Source organism: Rhinolophus sinicus, linkage group LG05 (assembly GCF_036562045.2).
Source record: "Rhinolophus sinicus isolate RSC01 linkage group LG05, ASM3656204v1, whole genome shotgun sequence".
Taxonomy (NCBI): domain Eukaryota; kingdom Metazoa; phylum Chordata; class Mammalia; order Chiroptera; family Rhinolophidae; genus Rhinolophus; species Rhinolophus sinicus.
In genome coordinates, this window is record NC_133755.1 from 167,113,968 (window position 1) to 167,135,852 (window position 21,885).

The 21,885-nt window shown below is 38.8% G+C and overlaps 1 protein-coding gene across 1 annotated transcript; it reads left to right on the forward strand.

Annotated features, from left to right (window-relative positions):
• The first annotated feature begins 378 nt into the window (after positions 1-378).
• Positions 379-18,178, forward strand: RAB32 (RAB32, member RAS oncogene family). The gene is made up of 3 exons (XM_019746914.2): positions 379-879; positions 12,032-12,309; positions 16,554-18,178. Exons 1-3 carry the CDS (start codon positions 630-632, stop codon positions 16,701-16,703), a joined length of 678 nt encoding a protein of 225 aa, XP_019602473.2. The 5' UTR covers positions 379-629; the 3' UTR covers positions 16,704-18,178.
• The last annotated feature ends 3,707 nt before the right edge of the window (positions 18,179-21,885 follow it).

A 21,885-nucleotide genomic window follows, 5' to 3' on the forward strand; every position in this document is an offset into this window, starting at 1 on the left:
TAAACACTAAAGCGTTGTCAGTCCTTTATCAAATTCAGAGTCATTTTGCCATTCCTTTTCACCGCTTCTAAAGTGGGCTCTAGAGATGAATCTAAGGCATTGATCTCCAGGTGTTAATCAGGGCAGAGCCAGAGTTTATTTTCAGGCCCGCGCCGGCTCCCCGACGACCGTCCCCCTGCGCTCTGACCAGGGCTTTCAGAGCGGGCTCCTGAGCCTCAGCACTTTTTCAGGCTGACCTTGAACCTCCTGGGCTCCCCCGGGCCCCTGGCTGGCTCCCTCTGAGCTTGGGAATACTCCGCTCCCCGGGGCCACCACTAGAGGGCGACCCGGCTCCGCGCCGCCCCGCCAGCCGGCGCCGCCCCGCGGGAGGAAGTGCCGGGAGTCGCGGCGGGGCCTGCCGGGAGCGCGGGCGGCGGTGGGGCGGCCTCCTCGCCCGACCTCCCCCGCCAGGCAGTCCCCGGCCTTTCCCCGCCCCGCACGGGCTGCGAGCGGCGACGGGTTCCGGGTCCTGTGACCGATCAGGCGGTGTCGCGGGCGCGGCCTCGGGGAAGTTTGGGCCGCCCGCGGGGGCCCGGCGCGGGGCGGTACCTTGTCCGAGAGCAGCCGGCTCGAGCGTGACCGGGGCGCTCATGGCGGGCGGCGGAGCCGGGGACCCCGGCTGGGGGGCGGCCGCCGCCGCCGTGCCCGAGACCCGCGAATACCTTTTCAAGGTGCTGGTCATCGGCGAACTCGGCGTGGGCAAGACCAGCATCATCAAGCGCTACGTGCACCAGCTCTTCTCCCAGCACTACCGGGCCACCATCGGGGTGGACTTTGCCCTCAAGGTCCTCAACTGGGACAGCGGGACGCTGGTGCGCCTGCAGCTGTGGGACATCGCGGGTAAGAGGGTGGCCCAGGCGCGGACACGTGCGGACCCCGCGGCCGGCAGGCGGGCGGCGGCCCCAGGGAAGGGGCGTCCGCCGTTTCCCAACCTCGGGTGCCAGGGGCCACTCGGCTCCTCTCGTCTCCTCCGTTCTCTGTCCTCAGCCTGGACCCGCCTGTGTACTTTTAAAAGAAAGAGACTTAAAAGGGACATAGTCGGGTGGACTCCTGTGGGATCAGAACTATGGAGCGGGCAGTAGTAGTTGAAGAATTTAAAAGCAGGACAAGATAAATAAATTAAATAAATAACCCTGCCCTGATGCCTCCGCTAAGTCTTCGGAAAGCCCTCTTATTTTTAAGAGATGCAAAGGAGGCCCGCTCTCTCACCTAACCAGAGGGGACAAAGCCATAGGGCGTTTCCAGAAGTTTTAACTCCGAATATTGACAAGTTTATAATACAGCAGAAAGACTCCCCAGAGAGGGAGAGGGCCAACGCCTCAGATTCAGCTTTAACAGTTAACAGGTAAGAACTGAAGTTCAGACAGGTTGGATGACTTACCCAAAGTGACATTTCTAGTTAGTGAGACAACCAAGACTAGAAACCAGGTTCCTTTTGGGAACGTTTTGCATCACCCACATTGGATCTGAGGCCCCTCTTTGTGAGTGAAGTCCCATTCTTCATACACCATGCTCGCATTCCTATGTCAGGTCACCCACGTGAAGATTTGGAAACCGTATGCTCTTTTTTTCCCTCCCTAACCCAACACCTAGCCCCGCTGCTGCTCCCTCTACCCCACGCCCATATGTTTTCCTAGCATTTGCTTTCAGTTGTCATTTTGGAGCATAATACCCCTCTTTGAGGGGGTACATATTATCCTTGCAGTAATTTATGAAAACTTGAACTCTGGCTGGTGTGGTGGGTGGGATGTGGGTATTTAAAAAGATGTTAACTTTTGGAAAATTTAACCAGAAGTTACCCTGTTCAATCGTTATGAGTGGTAAGAACCCAGGCTGCAATAGAGCAGGGTTGGAGAGAACATCCTTCATCCTACAGGTGCATAAACCCAAGCCCAGCTGGTAGCAGAGTGGGGTGGACACACAGGTCTGCGCTAGGTACTGCTCTTTCATTCACAGCTTATTACATAGGAGAAGGTACTGAAGAATTATAATGTATGCCTTCATTTATTATAAGAACAGACTTCTCTGCCTCAGATATGAGAAGAAATTTATGTACATCGGTCCCTCAGGGAAAGTGGGATAGTCAGCCTTGGGCTCAGCTTTTATCTTTTTTTTTGTTACAGAAAACTAAAAGTTCGTTAGAAAAGTCATCTTTTGAAGCCAGAGGCTTCTTTCGAAACACTTCCTGCTATTTCATAGAACACTTATGAACAGTAGTATTGCTTGTTGTCAAACTCATGGACTCTAAAGTTTGCCTTACCATGTGATAATCATTATCCAGGAATCTTCAGTGTAGATGTGGGTGTCCATGAAGGTAATTTTAAACCCCGCCTAGGAGGGCTGTTGACTTTGCCTTAGTCTTCATGTAAAATGTGCTGTTTAACTATTCCATTATGATTGGGTCCTACTGCGGGTAAAGAAAAGATTTTTATGGCACAGTTGTGTTTTTAAGCTTCAAGGAAAAGTCCTGACAATTGGAGACTTGGGAAAGCAAAAGCATGACAAAGAGTTTTCTTCCTGGGTATCACCTTGAATAGATCTATGCAGCCTGGAAGGGCACTTAGTCTTTAGTGGACTCTGGCGAATATAGGCCTACGTGGAATATCCTTGCACTTTTGCTTAAATTCAAAGCTTGAGCTTTGCCAGCAAGGAAAGCAGACCTTTAAGATCTCCAAAAGTGTTAGATACCATTTAGCACATACACACCAGCAATTAACACCATCATTTAACAAGATTAGAGGTAAACTTGGGAGGTAATTGGAAATTATTAGACTCATTTTATAAATAGGTTTTCAGTGATGGAATCTTAATATATAAGGAAACGGAGACAAAAATAACCTGGCTTTGACTTAAGGTTTAGAGAGCTATATTATTAACTATGTTTGGTTTGGGTGTTAGAGCTACTAGTGAGTCCTAGCTCATACCCTTTGAATTAAGTAGTAATGATGTGTAATGAAGGCAAACTGGAGACCATTCCACAAAGTTCCCTGTGGCTAAACATATTTGCCTTATGTACTAACAAAGCTGAATCATACTTAATTCTCAAAGGATAGAAATATTTCTTGATTGCAAAACAGTAGGTAGAGGTGGCCACTTGAGAGTACTAACTTAAGGTGTCCTGTTCTTGCTAGTTTTCCTGTTCCTTTAGAGATGGGAAAGAAATTGTCAAGTCTGTATACTTGAAAGCTTTGGCAAGTATGACAGGCAGGAATGGTCCAAATGTTTTCTGCAGATATGGCCAATCATTTAAGCTAAACTCTTCAAATTAAGAACCATAGTGTCTCTTGGGTACAGGCCTTAGGAATACTTTCTTATTGTATCTTCATGTGTTTGTTGAAGTGATTGCTTTTGTAAGGGAGGCAAAATTTTATCTCTGCCCTCTTAGACTTTTCTTTTGGACCTGAGAATTAAATTGATGTAAGACAGATTAAGAGCAGAAATTTATTTAAGTTTTACATGACACAAGAGCCCTCATAAGTAAATGAAGACCCAAGTGGCAAAACCTAAATGCTTTTATACTTGGTTGAACAAAAAGAGGCCTTTAGTTCCAAATAATCTTTATGCCAAGTGGCATTTTTTGGGATGGCCTATTCTGCTACCCTTCACTCTTTAGGATCAAAATTTCTTTATAAAAATCTGAGTAATACTCCTTTGGACCATAAAACAAATCAGAAACAACCTACTCTGAAATTCATGTAAATAATATTTACCAAAGCATAAAATGTGTGCTTGGAAGACATCAATTATATAAACCACATTATGTTCAGTTTTTTTCTTTTGATTCCTATCCTAAATTAGAATGTTGATCCTGCGTTTCCTGTTCCGTCTTGCACATTGCCAATTACTATACTTAGTGGTCTCTTTTTGTCATCTTTTATACCTCTCCTATAACCCTTTATGAGCAAGAATCTGGAATATTGCTCTGATGCTTTCTTGACCTTCAAAGTATCTATCAGTCAAGGATTATTAATATTCAAGTGTCTTCTAAAGAGGAAGAAGCAGTGCTTCTAATTGAGGAATTAGTCTGTAGTTATGTGTAGTCTCTGCCTTAAACAATGAATACTACAGTAACTTTCCTGGGGCCTATTGGGGGCCAATTACTTAATAACTCATTTACAGGAATTTTAAAAATTTGATTACATATGCCTCTTGTACAGTCTTGCCATCCTCTGTCTTATTCACACTCATTTGCTTTGCCTAACTACAAGCAAAGCCTACTGTCCCATTTAACATCTTTCAATCTTTAATTCATAGTCCTGAGACACCTCTGTGTGCCCCAGTCTGGAATGTACATTCACAATTGGCCAGGCAGGATGGTCAGCATAACAGCATATTTGTGTCACTACGTGTGGAAATTCTGTGATAATGCTAAAAAGTACTAAAACTTGACTTCACTCCCAACCATCTGTCTAACCATTCTACCAGTTGAACTGAATTACAAACTTTTTAGAGATTCCATAGAGATTCTAAATACAGTGAGATGTAGTAACTTGACCAAGAAAACAGGCACTGTACAGAGACAGGTCTCATGACGCTGAGATATGAAAACAGTGTTTTGAACAGTGTAGTGGAGTTTTGGTTCACTGGTGTCAAACAGTAGTATAAACCCCTGTCTAAATTTGCAAATGTTCTGATTACATTAGAACATATGGCTCATTTTATACCCATTGTAGTAATTACCATCTCTTTGAGTTACCAATCTAAAATTTCCAGTTACTATACTTCTCTTAATTATGAAGCAGAGTATAATGAGGTAGAAGCTTTTTGATTGGCTCCACCTTTTTTTAATCTTTTTTTTGGTGAATTTTGAGAGTGTTTGAAATGGTGAATTTCAGATAACAAAGCTGTTTAATCGTTATGTAGATGAAGTGCACATGCAGGAAGAGCAAGGTAATAATTATAGATGCTTGCCTGCTGTATACTCTGTAACCTCACTGATTAAACCTATAAGCCATGCGTTATTCCAGAGATGCAGTGTTACTTTAAAATATATTTTACGAGACATTTTTTATCCATCATATACATAACCTTCCAATTTTCTTAAGCTTTTGATATGGAAATTTCAGTGATTCTTAATTCTACTTTAAAATTTACCCAGGATTTTGTTTTTATGATGAGGAATGATGAGGCCAGCACATTAGGAGATGCTCGCCATTGAAAAAATAGTTTGTTTTTCATAGTTCCATCAGGAGGCAGCATGCCACACCATGCAGGACCCCTGGGGAAGCACCAGGGTCAGTCAGGAAGCTGAAGGATGAGGCCAAAGCCTTGGCTAGAGCCTTTATTGTGGTTTTTGCAGGAAGGAATGGGCAAGGCAGCACAGGCAAGCTGAACAAGCTTAGGATTTGATGGTTTGAAAGATTTCAGTGAGCTCTGGGCTCTAGGGGTGGTCCCTCCATAGGTTCTAGTACCTGGCCAGGTGGTAAGTTACGGTGGATGATAGTGTCCTGGACTGCAGAATCCTGGAAAAAGGAGACAGGCAGATGGAGGGTATGGACTCTGGATTGGGTAGTTTGCATATCAAAGACGTGCTCTCAGCAAGTTGTTTGTTATCTCTAGGAAAGCAATAGCTAACCCTCTAGGAAAGCACTAGCTAACTCTAGGAAGGGTGGTACCTCCTCTGTCCACAAGACCCCAGGATGTCAAAGCATCATAAAATATAGAGAATAAAAACATGATTAATCCATGTTTCTAGGCATTTATTAAAATAAATTGAGTGTGCTTCCAAAGAAGAAAACTTTGAAAGCCTTAGATTTGTAGCCCAAGAATAGCATATTCTTAAAATAGTGAGGCTTTCACACTTAATCAACACTTAAGTAACAGAGTGGGCTAAGAGGGTAAATGGAAGTTGCGTTATGATTATAGAGATCTTCTCTTGGATGGTGAACAAAAGTGTAGACATATACATGTGGGGAGATTTCTGGAGGGTGAAATAAAAGTTCAAGAAAAAGGTGCTTTAGAATTCTATTCAATTATGTTTTCAAAACAGCTTTTTGGCTTTTTGCAATCGAGAAGGCTAGGAACCTGTAATTTCTTTACTCTTCTTTTGAGAGACGAACCACATAAGATAAATGGATAGCAGGGGTTTAGTTTAAGAATCTGTTGGTCTTTCTAAGTGACAGAGGACCTTACATTCTCTTCTTCCCCATTCCTTACATTTACTTCTCTCCAGATATTTTCCTTAAGTATCTTCTGCATTGATTTTTTTATTGCTTCTTGAAATTAAGCTATATACACACACACACACACACACACACACACACACACATATATGTACATATATATATACACATATATATAGTATGATAATATGGCGCCTCCTCTATCAGATCAGACTCAAATGAGTTTAAAATGCAGCTTCTTTAGCATCAACTGTGACAATAGACTTGGTTTCATCTGGCAGACATCACCCTACCTCTTGATTTAACAAGAGATAAATTAATTTTCTCACCAGTCAGTCTGTGTTTGGGCTGTCCAAGGCTGGTGAACAGAACTGGAAAGTTTTCATGGACTTAAACTGACATTTCACCACTCAGCTATTCCTTGGCCACATTATGTGTCTTTATGGTCCAATCAAATGCACAACAAGGGCAATTAGAAAATCTAAGGCTTTTTTCCTTTTTTTAATTGGATACATTGCTTCCCCAAATAAAATTTTGCAGAGGGATATTGCAATAAGCAACTAGCAATACTCCATACTTACCAAATCAGAATTCCTAGAGCTGGGGCCTGGAACTGTGCAATTTACCAAACTCCGTGTGTGATCTGAATTATACTAAAGCTGAGGACAGTTCTGTCATGGGCTTTGCTGCACCCTGCCAGGAGACCCACCCTCTCACTGCACTCCAGAGTTCTCCATGTGAAGTAACAAGCCGCCCTGCTCTCCCTGCTTCCTCACACTTACCTCCCATGACCCTCAAGTTCTCTTCTCATGTTCATATTGCTTCCTCCTTATCAGTGTGGCTCTCTCAAAAGCCCCAATCTGAGTAGAATATGGGGACAAGAAGATTTACAGGGCAGAGGAGATATATTTCTTGCACTTGAGTAAGTAAGTTTAAGGAAAAAGCCCATATCTTAAACTTCTAAAACACAAATCAGAAAGATATTTTTACTTCACCCTTTACTTTAAATTGATTAAAGTCAGCTGTTCCTTTTATAGTCACTACAGAAGATGTAAATAGTTGGATAGGACGGACCCTGCACAGTGACTAAATACCACAAAAGCCTAGTCATCTGAAGATAACAAAAAAATCCAGAGTCTGAATTGGCATGTATCTGGAAATAGGTCATTTTGAGGATTACTTAGTGACACTACTGCTACCATCTCAAAATCAGTTTATTTTCCGTTTAGGCTTTGTCCTATTTTTTTCTGTATTCAGTTTTGTTACTCTTGCTTGACATACAGGTTTAATCTCAACCTCAAAAGCTGGTAGTATGAGCATAAACAATGCTGTGTGCATGGTTTAAATAGTAACTTAGCCTGTCTTTCCCTGTCATGCTTATTTTTCCCAGTGGAAATATTTTTCTAACTGTGAGCATAGAATCCCAGAGTTGGAAACTTGGTCACCGACCCTGTCACGTAATAATAGTTCAAGGTTATTACAACTGTTTTCTAGTCACTCTTATTCAATTAACTTTTATTCTCATTTATACTGACAATAAACTGGAGAAATAGGAATTATTCCCAGTTTACAGATGAGTAGACTCGGGAAAGTTAAGGGATTTTCCCAAGTCTGTATCCCTGTGACTTGCCAGGGATAGGGCATGGATCCAGATATTTCTGACTCCAAAGGTTGCGTTGTTTTATTGTCTCCCTCTCATCCTACATATGATAAAAAAAGAAAACCAGAGAAATGAACGGAATTGTGTGAAGTCATGGGACTACTTTTACCTTCTTAGTAGCACAATATTAAACTATGAAATTTAGTGCATATCAAATCTAAATTATATGATGCTAAGTTGATGCATTATCTTCTAAACTTTTACTGAGGATAATAGAGCCACTTGTTTTATGGAAAGTTGTGAGAGGCAGTGTAGAGGAAAGAGAATGCTGCAGGTAGCAGTCCCGTCTGTTCTTAGTTACATTGCTTTAATGGTCCGTATTATGGTAGTTCTTTCATGTAAGAAATTGTTTTATTTTTACCAGTGCCTGTAATCCTAGCACGTTACATGTTAAAGTGTAATGCTGGGGCAGGTTTATAATAGCACGATAAAGTAGTACAGCGAGTCATTAATTTGATGCCTAAAAAACCTATGTGGCTACAAATTATAGCCTCTTACATGTAAAACCCAAGACACATTATGATATCACATTATTACCTGTAGCAAGCTATAAAAGTTTCTAATGGACAGATAATTTTCCTTTTAGAATCAACGACGAGACTTTAATTTTGATTGGGTCCTGATCTATCAGCCAAACACACAAGCTTGTTAGAAGCTTTATCTCCGAAATGCACAATGAGATTTAAGGAAAAATTTTTCAAGGACTTTACATGCATTAACTAGAAACTGTACATTTTCATCCAGTCACCTTGAGCAAGAATATACCATAGGTACTCAGTGATTCTCAGTGGGTGGGAAAAGGTAAACATTTGTACTTGGAAAACTAAGCTCCCGCTGTCCTATTGCTTTGATCTGTTTGTCGTTGTGAAATTTGTACTTTGAGTTTCAAGTACCATTAAGAGATACTTGTTTTTATCAAATGGGAACATGAACATAAAATATTGAGACAAACATTAACAAACTAAAGAAAAACCAGTGATTAAAATCAAAACAGAAAGCATCTCTGTCCTGTGTTTCTAGTAACCACTCAGAATGATGTACTTCTCATTTTAATTATGAGGGGAAACACTATTCTTGTGAAAATTTGCATTAGACATAAAGCGATAAGGCAATGTAGTTTGTGGTTTTCTTTTCCTTCACTGGAATATGTATTCTAGAAAATACATTATGTTGTCTCAATGCTTTTTCAAAGGTATTAGTGTTGAATACTCCCAAATATTAGATAAGCATTTTAATCCTTTTGCCAACGTGGGGACCTAGGGATTTATCCACCTGGGTATGTAAGACGATGTGCATCTTTAAATGTCTTTGAAGCCAGATCACTAGCACTGTGTTCATTTTCTTCTATCTCAATGCCAAGATGTCTAGTTATAATAAAGGTTCCCTCTTCTAGAGAAGGAAGTAACCCATCGTTTTAAAGGATAACACATTTTAGGGTCATTTGGAATATGCTGGCAATATGCCCACAGCAATAGGGATGAAAAAGGCTGTCCCTAGTATGGGGGTCACTCATGCACTCAACGGGGGGTGTTTTCCTCTGTAGTAAAGCACTAGTGGCCACACAGCAGGGGCTTAACTTCTGGAGTAGGGCTGTGCTGTCCTGAAGGAGAGTCACTTGTAGACTGAGGGGGCTGCCTTGGATCTATTTGGAATCATGGGGACATAGGGAGCAGTGTGTATACCCTAGAAAATATTTGGCTAACAGATCAGGCAGTACATTAGTAACAAATCACTAGGAAATTTGAATAACTTAATCTCCCTGAGATGTTATTTTCTCATCTGCAAAATTAGAGAGGTCAGTCTAGATGATAGGCGGTATGGTCTTCCGGTTATAAGATTGTCATTTAAGTGTTTTGTCCGGGAAGTGTGAACACAGGTCCTCCCTGCTCCAGTACGAAATGGCTACAGCACTGGTCAGAGAAGGTGGTGTTGATTCGAGTTCTTCCCCGTCTGATCTACTTGTGCAGACCTATTGTAAGAGGAAGCTCTCCCAGGTTATGCTGAGTTTCCATATTGCTATAAGCTTTAACTCTAACACACACACACACACACACCACAAAACAAAATTTGTGCAGCTGTCTTTTTTATTTAATAGCTGCAGACTTTCTGCTCTACCTGGTCCTCTCCTGTCACAGGACATAACCTGGGAGCATTCATCATGGCAGGAATTTCTTGCATTTTACGTATGTGTTTGTGGCAGGTAGAATCCCAGAATCATAAAAATTGTTCGGACTGACTCTTGTATTCTTCCATTATTCCATTAAGCAATGTCTATAATTGTATGATGGCATCGGAGAATCTGGAGGAGAAAAATAGTAGTTTGGGGTCGCTTTGCATTTGGTACTATCAGTAAAATGTAGATAAAGCGTGTTTTTCATCATGTGTTTTAAAGGAAAATGTCCTATTGTGTTTTTATCATTGGTCAAAGAGTTATAAATCTTAGATTTACATTGATCACCACTCATTTTTCCTTAGCATTCTACTCAGTAACTTGACAGACTGAAAGTATAAGTAGGGTTTCTGGGCGAGAATTACCGCCCATTCTCGTGCATTTTTTCTGCTTTCCCATTTCCGAATCCTGAGAAAAGTTGGTCAGGAAATCGGGAAAATCAGCTCCTTGAAGCTGGCAATACCCACAATGGGAAATAAACGTACTACTCACAGTGTATCTCTTAGACATTTTTCCTATTTATCGCTAGGGTTTCTGGCTGGGAATTCCCACCCGTTCTCAGGAATTTTTGTTTTGTTTTTCTGTTCCCGAATCCCAAGAAAAGTTGGTCGGGAAATGGAGAGAATTGGCTCCTTGAACCCAGGTGGTTGGTAATATCGGCCATCACTTTGTGGAAATGATTTCATCGTGGAGCACAGAAAACAGTTCATATCTCGGGATTCGGGAACAGGAAAGCAAAAATTCCTGAGAATGGATGGGAATTCCCGCCTGGACACCCCAGGTATAAGCTTTGGAAATCGAAGCAGGGGACCAGCCCAGTGGCTTAGGTGGTTGGAGTGCTGTGCTCCTAACTCCGAGGTCACCAGTTCGATTCCCACATGGGCCCGTGAGCTGCGACCTCTACAGCTAAGATTGTGAACAACAGCTCTCTTTGGAGCTGGGCTGTGGTGAGCAGCTGGAGGTTGGCGTGAGCTGCCATGAGCTGGCAACCAACTGCCTCAGCCAGGGGGAGCCCAAGGTTCATACCAATACCAGCCCAATACCAGCATGGGCCAGGGAGCTGTGTCCTACACAACTGGACTGAGAAACAACGGCTTGGGGGGGGGGGGGAGAATTCAAAGCAACTGTATGATAGTCTAGAATGGCTGACATCGTATTTCTGCAGGTGTGTTAGAGTTAGAAGTCCTGGGTGTCGAGTCCTATCTTCTTTAGTCAGCGCTACTGTGACCCTGGTCAGGTAGCTCTTTACATGTTTTTTTAATCTGTCAGATAAAGATAGGGGCCTTTCCTATATCAAAGAATGGTATGATATCAGATAGTAAGTGAATGCTTTGCAAAGTCCTATATAATGTGGCCTGCAGTCGATTTTTCCCGAAGTATTTAAAATGTTAAATTATTTTAAAAGTACAGTATTTGAAGAACTCTGTAATTGATCCTTCTTTTAGTAACAACCAATTATGCCACTTTTTGTTCTAAAATAGTAGGTTTGCATGTATCTGCCTGCTTAGAGAACAGTCTTGCACACTGAGTCAAAAGCAGTGTAGGCTAGAGCTGTGGGGGAAGGATGAGTTAAGAACGTGAGCTCCTTTATCTCATGTCCAGTCCGAATCTTTTTGACTAGCATATAACCCACTGCACTTATCTTGTTCCTGCAAGCGTCATTTTCTTCTATGCTTGTCTCTTCCTGCTTTACTCCCAGCTTTCTTTTTTCCTTTAGTATCTCTCCTCTCTTAGACCAAGGGAAGTGGAGGGGGAGATGATGGACTCTGCAGCTGTAAGTACTGTCATCTTGATGCTTATGGAGCATATTTATTATATGCACAAAACAAAAACTAGTTACTTGTGTACTCAGACCACATGAGCAGCACTTCTGCTTTATGATTCAGTTCTGCGTGTATGTCCTTAATCTCACCAGTTTATGTTGCTATGGACTGGGAGATGAGTATTTACAGCATTATCCTTAGGCTCAGAGGCGTTATATCTAAATAGAGACTGTGTCTGAATTAGGGGTTTCTAACCTCGCATTGTATTTATTTCTAGGGCAGGAGCGGTTTGGCAACATGACCCGCGTATACTACAAAGAAGCGGTTGGTGCTTTTATAGTCTTTGATATATCGAGAGGGTCCACGTTTGAGGCAGTCTTAAAATGGAAGAGTGATCTGGATAGTAAAGTCCATCTTCCAAACGGCGGCCCTATTCCTGTTGTTCTCTTAGCTAACAAATGTGACCAGAAAAAGGATGGTGGCCAAAATCCTTCCCAGATGGACCAGTTCTGCAAAGAGCATGGCTTCAGTGGATGGTTTGAAACCTCTGCAAAGGTGAGATCTGTTTTGTGTTGGTATCTGCTCTGCTGTTCACTTGTCAATCTGAGCTGTCACTATAAAGTACTTGGATGGATTTATGTGAGTGGTTGTTGGAAACCTGGAGAAAAGGGAAGCATAGCATGGATATGTTATATCGTCTTTCAGTCAGCAGCAGGAATGCTTCAAAATTGGTTCATGGAGCGGTGAATGGAAAATTTTACATTAATATCAAAATGAGCTATTATTTAGGGCAAATAACAAATGACGTTTTCTGTGTATTTGAGTCTTCAAATGAAGTTTTTCACATGCACCTAAAGTTTGTGGGGTAGGAGGTATATTGTGAAGCACAAGCATTTTTTCTTTTTACAGAAGGCTTAACGAAACGTAGGGCCGCGTCCTTGGTGAAGATGTAGTTCACGTGCAGGGATCACGCAGGCATTGAAGGATCAGAGAGACATGTGTTCAGATGGTGTTCAAAGAATCTTAGATTAACTGCATGAAAGAATTTGAACAAGAGGAAAGTATCAACATTTGTGACATGCTTCTTCATGAATAGGAAAGTGAGGATTTTTCTTTCACCAATTATGAAAAGCTGGATAATACAATTTTGAGGGAAAACAGAAACACTGAAGTTGGGTGTTGACTATCTTAACAGCCTAGATATACAAGAAAGTGAACGTGAAAATCACCGGCATTTACACAAATTGGAGGGTGGAGGATGCTTGTTTATGTGCATTGGAAGTTTCCCTTTAGATTCCAAATAACACTCAGACTTATATAAGAATGCTGAAGTTCTTGATAAACTTATGACAGACACACTCAAAACCATAAGTTTGGTGTAATCTTAACACAGTTCCAGCTTTTAGTATGCGTTCTGTGAATTTCTTGTATGTATTAAAAAAACAAAAACAAACATGTTTCCCCTACTCACCTGTGTACTACCAGGTTGCTTTTAGCTTTAGGAGAAACCCACCTTAAAGGGGAAGATTATTTCGTGCCACTGATGGTCAGAATAATGAAAGCAAAGGTGTGAGAGACTGCACTAAAAGGCGTCTCTGAAGATACTAAGTGATGATGGAGTCATTGGGAAGAATAGTGCCTGCTGGAGGCAGAAGTGTTTACTCCTAAGCTACAGACTATTTAAATAACTTTTTCCTTATGTCTTAAATTTTAGTTTCATAAGTAAAAAGTTTGGTGGAAGAGGGATGAAGCCCAGAGAAGCTGCATGAGCACTTGGCCAGATAGGAAGTAAGAAATCACAGAAGGGAAGGCTCCTTGTAGAGAGACTTTTCCTGGAAGCCATGCCCTCTGTCTGTTCTGTGTGTCTGTCAGGGGATTTGCTTTACTTCCTAACTTTGTTGGAAAAAATTAATGGTATGTGTAAATGTTTATTAGAACATGAGATTTGGTGGAGGAGATGTATGTATTACAGATAAAATTTCCTCTTTAGATTTTACTTGAATTAATCATTCAGATAATAAATCAAATTTGTCCCCACAATCTGGATGGAAGATCTGTAAACAGTTGTGTCATGTAGCCTGTAGTTTTGAGACTGCATAAGCCATCAGTTTTGTCATATTTATAGATTGTGTCACATAGAGGGATGAGGAGAGAAACATTGGGTAAGAGTAAAACTTTTAGGTATGTTCTGTGCTTTCCTACCAATATATTAGAAACACCTTCTACAGAATTTCCTTGGTACTAAACCAGGAGTGTTCCAAGAGAATAACAATAATGTAAAATTTAGGTTAAAAATTTTAGTCGGAGCTGAAAGTACTGTTCGAAGGTCACTACTAACACCTATACTTCTGAGTCGGCCGGCAGCTAACCACAAATCTCATTTCTGCTTGAATTCCAGTGATCTGAATTCTAATAGGAATGTAACCAACAGACAGTTTTGAATTCATGAATTTCATCTTTTTACCTTTATGGCAAATAATGGATTCCCAATCTGAAAATATGTGACCAAATACACTACAACATGGGAATTTCTGTTCCTAATCAATTGCTATTAAATCCAGTTAGAGAACGTTTTAATTATTTGATATAATGGAGATGGTGAGAACTGAGTGACAGTGGGACATTCAAAGATCAATATTTAAAGTTAATACTTATCTTGGGAGTGGAGGCCAAAAAGCTTATGGTGATGCTGGAAAAGAGACTTTAATAAATAAAACAGGTCTTGCAGGTTTCTCACTGTCTGAGAAAAGTGTAGCAAATAAGGGAGAAGGCTAGAATGCACCTCATGGTATGTGATTGAAATTGGAGTGATTGATCTGAACCTAATGTTTGTTATATATACCGTGTTTCCCCGAAAATAAGACCTAGCCGGACCATCAGCTCTAACACGTCTTTTGGAGCAAAAATTAATATAAGACCTGGTATTATTATATTATGTATGTTATATTATATTCCCAGTCTTCCAGTAAAATACGACTGGATCTTATATTAATTTTTGATCCAAAAGACGCATTAGAGCTGATGGTCTGGTTAGGTCTTATTTTCGGGGAAACATAGTATATGTATGTAGTGTATTTCTGCATTCTTGCATGTGCATATACCCACATCCACATCCGCACACCTCTTACGTGTATAAACAGAGATACACATATCGATGTGTATGGATACACACATGTATTTAGGTCTGTCTGGTGAGAGGGCTTAGAAGCAATGATACCACAGAACCAATGAGTTTACCAAGTCCTCAGTAATTTTAAATACTACTTTTCTCCAACAAAAAAGAACCAGGGTTCACTAGAGAACTGACTGATTCTAGGACCAGTGGAACAAGGAAAGTAAAGATGTGCTTGAGATATTTTGTGGTGTCAGAAAGTAAGGAACTCTCACAAAGTGTGATGGAGACATGTCAGAAAGACACAGGAGCCTACTTATAGGAGCTCCAAAATCTAAGAAATTTGAGCCACAAAGTAAATAATATTGTAATGGATTTAATCCATAGAGTAAAATAATAACCCATGATATAAACAAATGAATAAATAAGTGGGAGCGAAGAGAAAGCTCTTCCTAACAGTAGAATTCCAACTAATAAATGTAGAAGGAATAATGGAAAATAGAAAATCACCATTAGACACATTGTTTTCAAGGAAGAATTCATTGATCCTCAAATTAATGGGAAAAAGTATGGTGAAAAACAGGGTATTTACATATTGGTACTTACTATGTACAAAGGTTAAAATGGTAACTTTTCAGTGGAGAAGCCTGGTAGACGTGACTTTATGCAAACGTGCCTCCTCACGTACTGAGGACACATCACTGAGGTCCGTTCCTGTCAGGTACGCATAACTTGAATTTAATGAAAAGGAAGCATAAAACAGACCCAGATTGAGGGATATTCTCTGGCCAGTACTCTCCATGAGTGTCAAGTTCATGAAAGGCAAGGAGACGAACTGTTTCAGATGAAAGGAGACAAGGAAACATGACCACAGAATACAGCTGCTCACCCGGCTCATTGAGGCAATTGGTGTCATTTAAATAAAGTTGATAGATTAATTCTGACACAACGATATCTAATTTCCCGATTTTGATGGTTGTACTCTGGTTATATCTAAGATGTTAACGTCTGAGGAATATGGGTGAAGATGTATAGGAATTTTTACTGTTGTTGCAATGTGTCTGTAAATCTGAAATTATTTAAAAATGGTAAGTTAAATGCTTTAAAACTGACAGCTTTTGCTGTGTTACTTACTGTGTATTTAGTGACAACTTTTAAATTTTTCACACAAATGTGATGGCTCGATTCTTAAGGATAGTCTTAATGGATGTCACACCTATAGCATTACTCTTAGTAATAAAAGTAATACTTTGTACTCGGAGATGAGGGAGCAACATGATGCCCTTTGACATTTTTCTTCATAATTAATCCTGAATGTCTGAATTAGATGTGCAAGGGCAGGGTTCTTTTTCATCTTAGTGCTTGCATTTATGTGAGCAGCAACCCCGGGCCGCGTGAAGATTCATTTTCACCGTGAAGATATTTCCTTGAACCTCAGTGGCAAAAAGTTTAAAACAGAACATAAGAAAGGGTGATCCCTTGAAAAAGAAGAGGGTTCCAGAGCCACATTCCTGAACAGCGTTGAACTCTTAGCAAACACTTTAGTATTGGAGAAGATGGTAGCTGGTGTACTCACAGAGCCCCTCTGAGGAATTTTGGAATTTTCCTAGGTCCCAGTAATTCTCGGTATCTGTCTTCTAAGAATTAACCCTAAGACTTGATCTTATTCTGCTTTTCTGCTTTCCAGGAGAACATAAACATAGATGAAGCAGCCCGGTTCCTAGTGAAGAATATTCTTGCAAACCATCAAAGCTTTCCTAATGAAGAAACTGATGTGGACAGAATTAAACTGGAAAAGGAGACCTTGACAGCAGAGAGCAAAGCCCAGTGTTGCTGACTTGGCTTCGGCTTCTCTCTGGTGCTTGTGCTTGCGGAATGCAGCCTGACTCGATTTCTCCATTTGGAGCAAATTCCTGACAATGGATTAAGGTGGCAGAGGTGCTGCTCTGTAAATAATATTGTAATGGATTATAATGGACTCTTCCCAGGGCTGGGCTTTAAAATGGCAATGACAGCACCACTGGGAGCCTAAGGTGACCGTTGGGTGAAGCAGTCCTGCTAGTGGCTCTGCGCTTTAGAATGAACACAGGCTTCTGCTGTCCTTGGTGCCATCATATTCAGGATAATGTTTACAGCCGCCTTTCTAACATCTCTTAAAGTGACAGTGCTCAGGAGTGGTCACATTTCCAAGTTGGGGCTTTTAGTGTAAGCACTAGGGAGGTCGTCTCACGTTAATTGTATGAGTCTGGGTTTCTATATTCCATCTTCACTTTTCAGGGAGGCTTTTAGACTGTTAACCACAGAAGGCTTGAAGTTCCTGTTTAGCTTTTTTTTTTTCTCAGAACTTTAGTACTTTATATTCACTTGTTATCCTTAGATATTATAGTTTGACTAGGCCCAGCGAGTATGGCATCTGGTTATTTCTCTTAAACACATGAAAATATCCTTCCTAATGACTCGAGAAGTGCTCACACCACACTAGAATTCTGGATCTGGTTGCCATCAGTTGGAAACAATATAAATGAACATTTCTTCTCTCTCCCTAGTTCCTTCTGCCTTTTTCCTGTGTGTTTACATTTCGGACCAAGGGCCTGATTGCTATGACTGTTGTCATTCTCTCTAACTGGAGCTAGTCTTTTCAACTCCATAATAGTCATGGTTGAGGAGAGAATTTATTTCAAAACACACACAATTAAATCCGAGGTTCTATAGTATGAATTATGGAAGAAACTGGGATGTGTGGTTTCATATTAAGTTTTGTACAAAATAACAACGTATGAGAAACTTAAGTCTGGCTAGCAATATTTGTATTACCATTGAACCCAATGAAGAACAGAATCAATATTTTTACTGAAATTTTTGTTTTGAATTAATGTAGTTATAGAAAGGTAATATGGGGTATACTTTTCTGCCTTAGAAAACTTTGTGTCTGTTCACTGTTGCCTATTATTTTTAAGGAACTTAATGATAGCATGTGAAAGTCCAACTTATCTCTTTCAAAGGAATTTTAAGGTGTTTTTGACATAACCCAAAGATAGGCGTAGTATCTGCTAAAGTAACTCTGGACGGGCCTCCTGATTAGGTAAAAATCGAGGTCGAAGGGCTTTCTGAGGCAAGATGGATGGAGCACACTCCCTCAGCCTCCTGTTTTTATGGTCCTGTAAGTGCTAAGTGACTGGGAGATTGAAAACTTCCTGGGAGTTACAAGACCATGGTCATACCTTTGTAAGTGTTCTAGGTTGTTGCCTATCCTATACCCTTTCTTAAATCTGTGTAAACTCGATGCTGAATAAAGACTATTTTGTCTAACAATTTCTGTTTGGACTCTAACGTTGCTGTTAGGAGCAGAAGGGTTTTTGAGTCACAGACTTCTGATCATTGCATAGTTGTTTAATCAACTAGTTGGTGTTCATAACATTAACCAATTATCCTTTAAGAGATAAATTTAGGTTTTAGTTGTTTGATTTTATTTAGGACAAGGGTCCTTCCAGAAAAAGTTCCTCTTGGGAAAAATCTTCTCAGATTAATTAAAAAGAGAATGTTAATCTTGCTCCTTGTGGAACTGAGGTGACAAAAACTCCAAAATCATATACAATGACATCTATGGTAGATAATCTTGAAGTCAAATATAATAAATAATTTAAATAATAATAAATGCCTTAGAAAAAACCAAGAATTCAAAACATATTTATTCCTTAATCAAACTTCAAAACAAAATACTTGGCTATGTTCTAATGAAACAATTTTCTAGTTTTGAGTCTATGGAAACTAATAATTTAAAGGACAATTTTTTTGAAAAGATTTATATGGGCTTCCAACCATTTTCAATAGCTGAAGAGAATTTTTAATATTTCCCAAGTTATGAAATGTAGTAAAAATTTGTTTTAGAAGACATTACTGAAAAGTTTTTTTCCCCAAATTACATTCTGTGTGAAAAAAAAAAAAAAAGAAATTAATGCTAGTGATATTAAGTGTACTTCTCTGAGTCTTGTATTTCAGGCATTTAGACATGCAGGAATAGTTTGACATCAGGGCATGTTAATAATGAATTCAATATGCTTCCTTCTGTTTTACTTACAGAGAGATTTTAGGTCTCACACAGAATCAACACAATGCAAGGGAGTGAAGATATGTTTAGAGAATAGAAAACTGCAAAGAAAAGTCACAAGAAATTGTCATTGACCATAGAATGAGTATATTGGAGAGTAGGAGACGTTCAGCATTTGTTATCTTTGTTTATGTGATCAGAATGTAATTATAGTATTGAGTGAAGTAATATTTACTGGCCAGAAGCAGAAAAATTGTGAACCATTTTAATAAGTTTTTTAGTACAGAAAAACAGTATGACAAACGAGATGTTAGAACTGCCAGTTCTGAACATACATAAGATGTTTAAAATGATAGAATAGAATCTATTTCATGTAAAAGGGAATCTGATAAAAACTACAAGAAAATCCTTAATTACTAAGTAAGATAAATTCTGTTAATAATGGTTCCTTGCAGAGAATATAATTAGTTTGCTGGGACCTGCTGATGAAGCAACTGAGCTAATATGCCTGTGAGTGCATATATTTCTAACATGGTGTTTGTTATCATTTTATCATTTAACTCCAGGGAAAATACTGACCTTGATGAGGACCCAGTATACCTGAAATGCAGATGAAAATTAAGAGATGATTTTGTTGTCTTGAAAAACAGTTCATTGTTTCATTTCAAGATTCATTGTTACGGACAAAATTTTCTCTAGTGATAATGTGAAATGAGAATGCAAGAAAATATTAAGGATAAACATTAAAATTAAGGATAACAATTTATACCTACTTCTAAAATATTCTGAAAGCATTTTAGTTCATGACACAGCGTCAATGAAATAACATTACTACCAAGTCTTCCAAGTCCAAAAATTGTAGGGTATATAAATGTATATTTTAGTTATTATTTAAAAGAAAACAGGGCAATAGCACCATCATTGGTAACCTATACTGGCAGAGCTAGATAAAAAAACAAACAAAACCCAACCCTTCCACTAACCCTAGTTGAACATCAATTTAATAACACAGGGTTATAGTAAAGTAGACAGCAATAATCTAGTTGCTGGTGGTACTGACGAATTGCCTCTGCACTATAATATTAAACTTCTAGAATTCGACTACTAAAATGTTTTTTAATAATAAAATTTGACCATCAAATTTTTGGTGCAATTTTATATTTATTTCTGTATACCAAATGTTTCTTCTGTGATGATAAAGACTTGGCTCATTTAACATTCTGCTGAAATGAATATTATGTGTACCTCTAAATGTAAAAAAAAAAAAAAAATGGTATTAGTATAATAGCCAGAGAGATCAAAGGGTTAGGAAGTCCAAAATTGAATCTAAAAGCATTTGGAAATGTAGTATATGAAGAAATATTTTGAATCAGCAAAGAAAATTTGATTATTGAATGAAATGTGTTGGGGTAACTGAGTAATCATCTAGAGGAAAATGTTGACCTTTATCAAAATTAATTTAAACTAGATTAATAATTTAAATAAAAAATAACTAAAATAAAATGGGATTTTAAGAAATTCTTGAAATTCGGAAAGGCTTTCTAAGCATGGCACAAAGACCATAAAATCTGATACATTCAACCACACAAATATAAATAAATACATTGCCAAAACTCACCATCAATAAGCTCAAAAGATAATCCTGGAAAAGTTTTCCATATTACATTTAAATTGCTATTATCCTTGATATTTAAAGAACTCCTACGAATCAAAAGATTGGCAACCTAATAGAAAAATGAGAAAAGAATAATCAGAAACAGTTAACCAAAGAGGTTAATAAAAATGACTATTAACCAAATGAAACTGCTCAAATGTTATCACAAAAATACAAATTTAAGACTACACTAAATTATCATTTTACATCTATTAGATTGACCAAAAATTATTTACTAAAATTATTAGGGTGTGGCAAAAGAAGATCTCATATTGTGAAAACAGCAAAAACTGATAAAATTTATATGAAGGAAAAATGGACAATACCTTTGAAAATTATTCCATTTTCCATTGCAGTTCCACATAGACCTTTAGCCTATAGATACATGTTTAAACATTCGCAAATTTAATTCATGTTGTGAGGATATTCATTGCAGCAATGTTTATAAAAGCAAAAATACTGGAAATCATGGATTAGAAGCAGAATGGTACAGTGGAATTACATAACAAAAACATTCATATGGAAAATGTATGAATCCTTTATATAAGAACATAACAATTTCATTAAGTTATTCAAAAATACTTTGAAAATTAATTGCTAAAGCAACTATATTCAGAATAGTAAAAATAAAACCTTTTTTATGTAACGTACATCTTTGATTTAGCAATGAGGGATCGGTTATTATTGTGGTTGTTATTATGTGCCAAGAGCTGTGCTGAGCACCTTAAAAGATGATTTAACCTACTTTTAATAATACGTGCCCCTAAGATGATGTTCAAATGTCAATAGTGCTACATACTTTGGTCCCGAAATTCTTTAAGACACACAGATACTCTAATAATTGCTTTCTACATTATGATCCTTATTGTTACTGAAATCTTAATTTACCTTCTGCTCTATCAAATAAAAATAGCTTCCTTTGCTTAAAAAAAAAAAAAAAAAAAAATGGTTGGCCCTTTCTCTGTCAGTTCTTATACAGGTGGGATAAACAACTCAGCCCAATCCAAACTCTGGGAAAGCTACAAACGTAAAAATAAATAGTCAAGTAGTGCCATCTGCTAGGCATGACTCTACTCAAACCACACCAGAAAGATGAAAAAAATCGTTTCTGAAGAACTTATAAGACAGACAGTTTCAAGTGACTAAAAATGAATTAAGCATCCTCCTTTTTTATTTGTGCAACATAGCTCAATAATTTAGAAATGCTCTCTGATGTCAGCTAAGTTTTAATTTTAAAACTGAAGTCAGACGGAGATAGACAAATACCATATGATGTCACTTATATGTGGAATCTAAAGAATAGAATAAATGAACAAA

Bases quoted from the DNA above. Each gene is read 5' to 3' on its own strand.
- RAB32 (XM_019746914.2), top strand. From the start codon at position 630: ATGGCGGGCGGCGGAGCCGGGGACCCCGGCTGGGGGGCGGCCGCCGCC. The intron at 880-12,031 runs GTAAGAGGGTGG...ATTTATTTCTAG, and splicing joins GCAGCTGTGGGACATCGCGG to GGCAGGAGCGGTTTGGCAAC. The intron at 12,310-16,553 runs GTGAGATCTGTT...TCTGCTTTCCAG, and splicing joins GGTTTGAAACCTCTGCAAAG to GAGAACATAAACATAGATGA.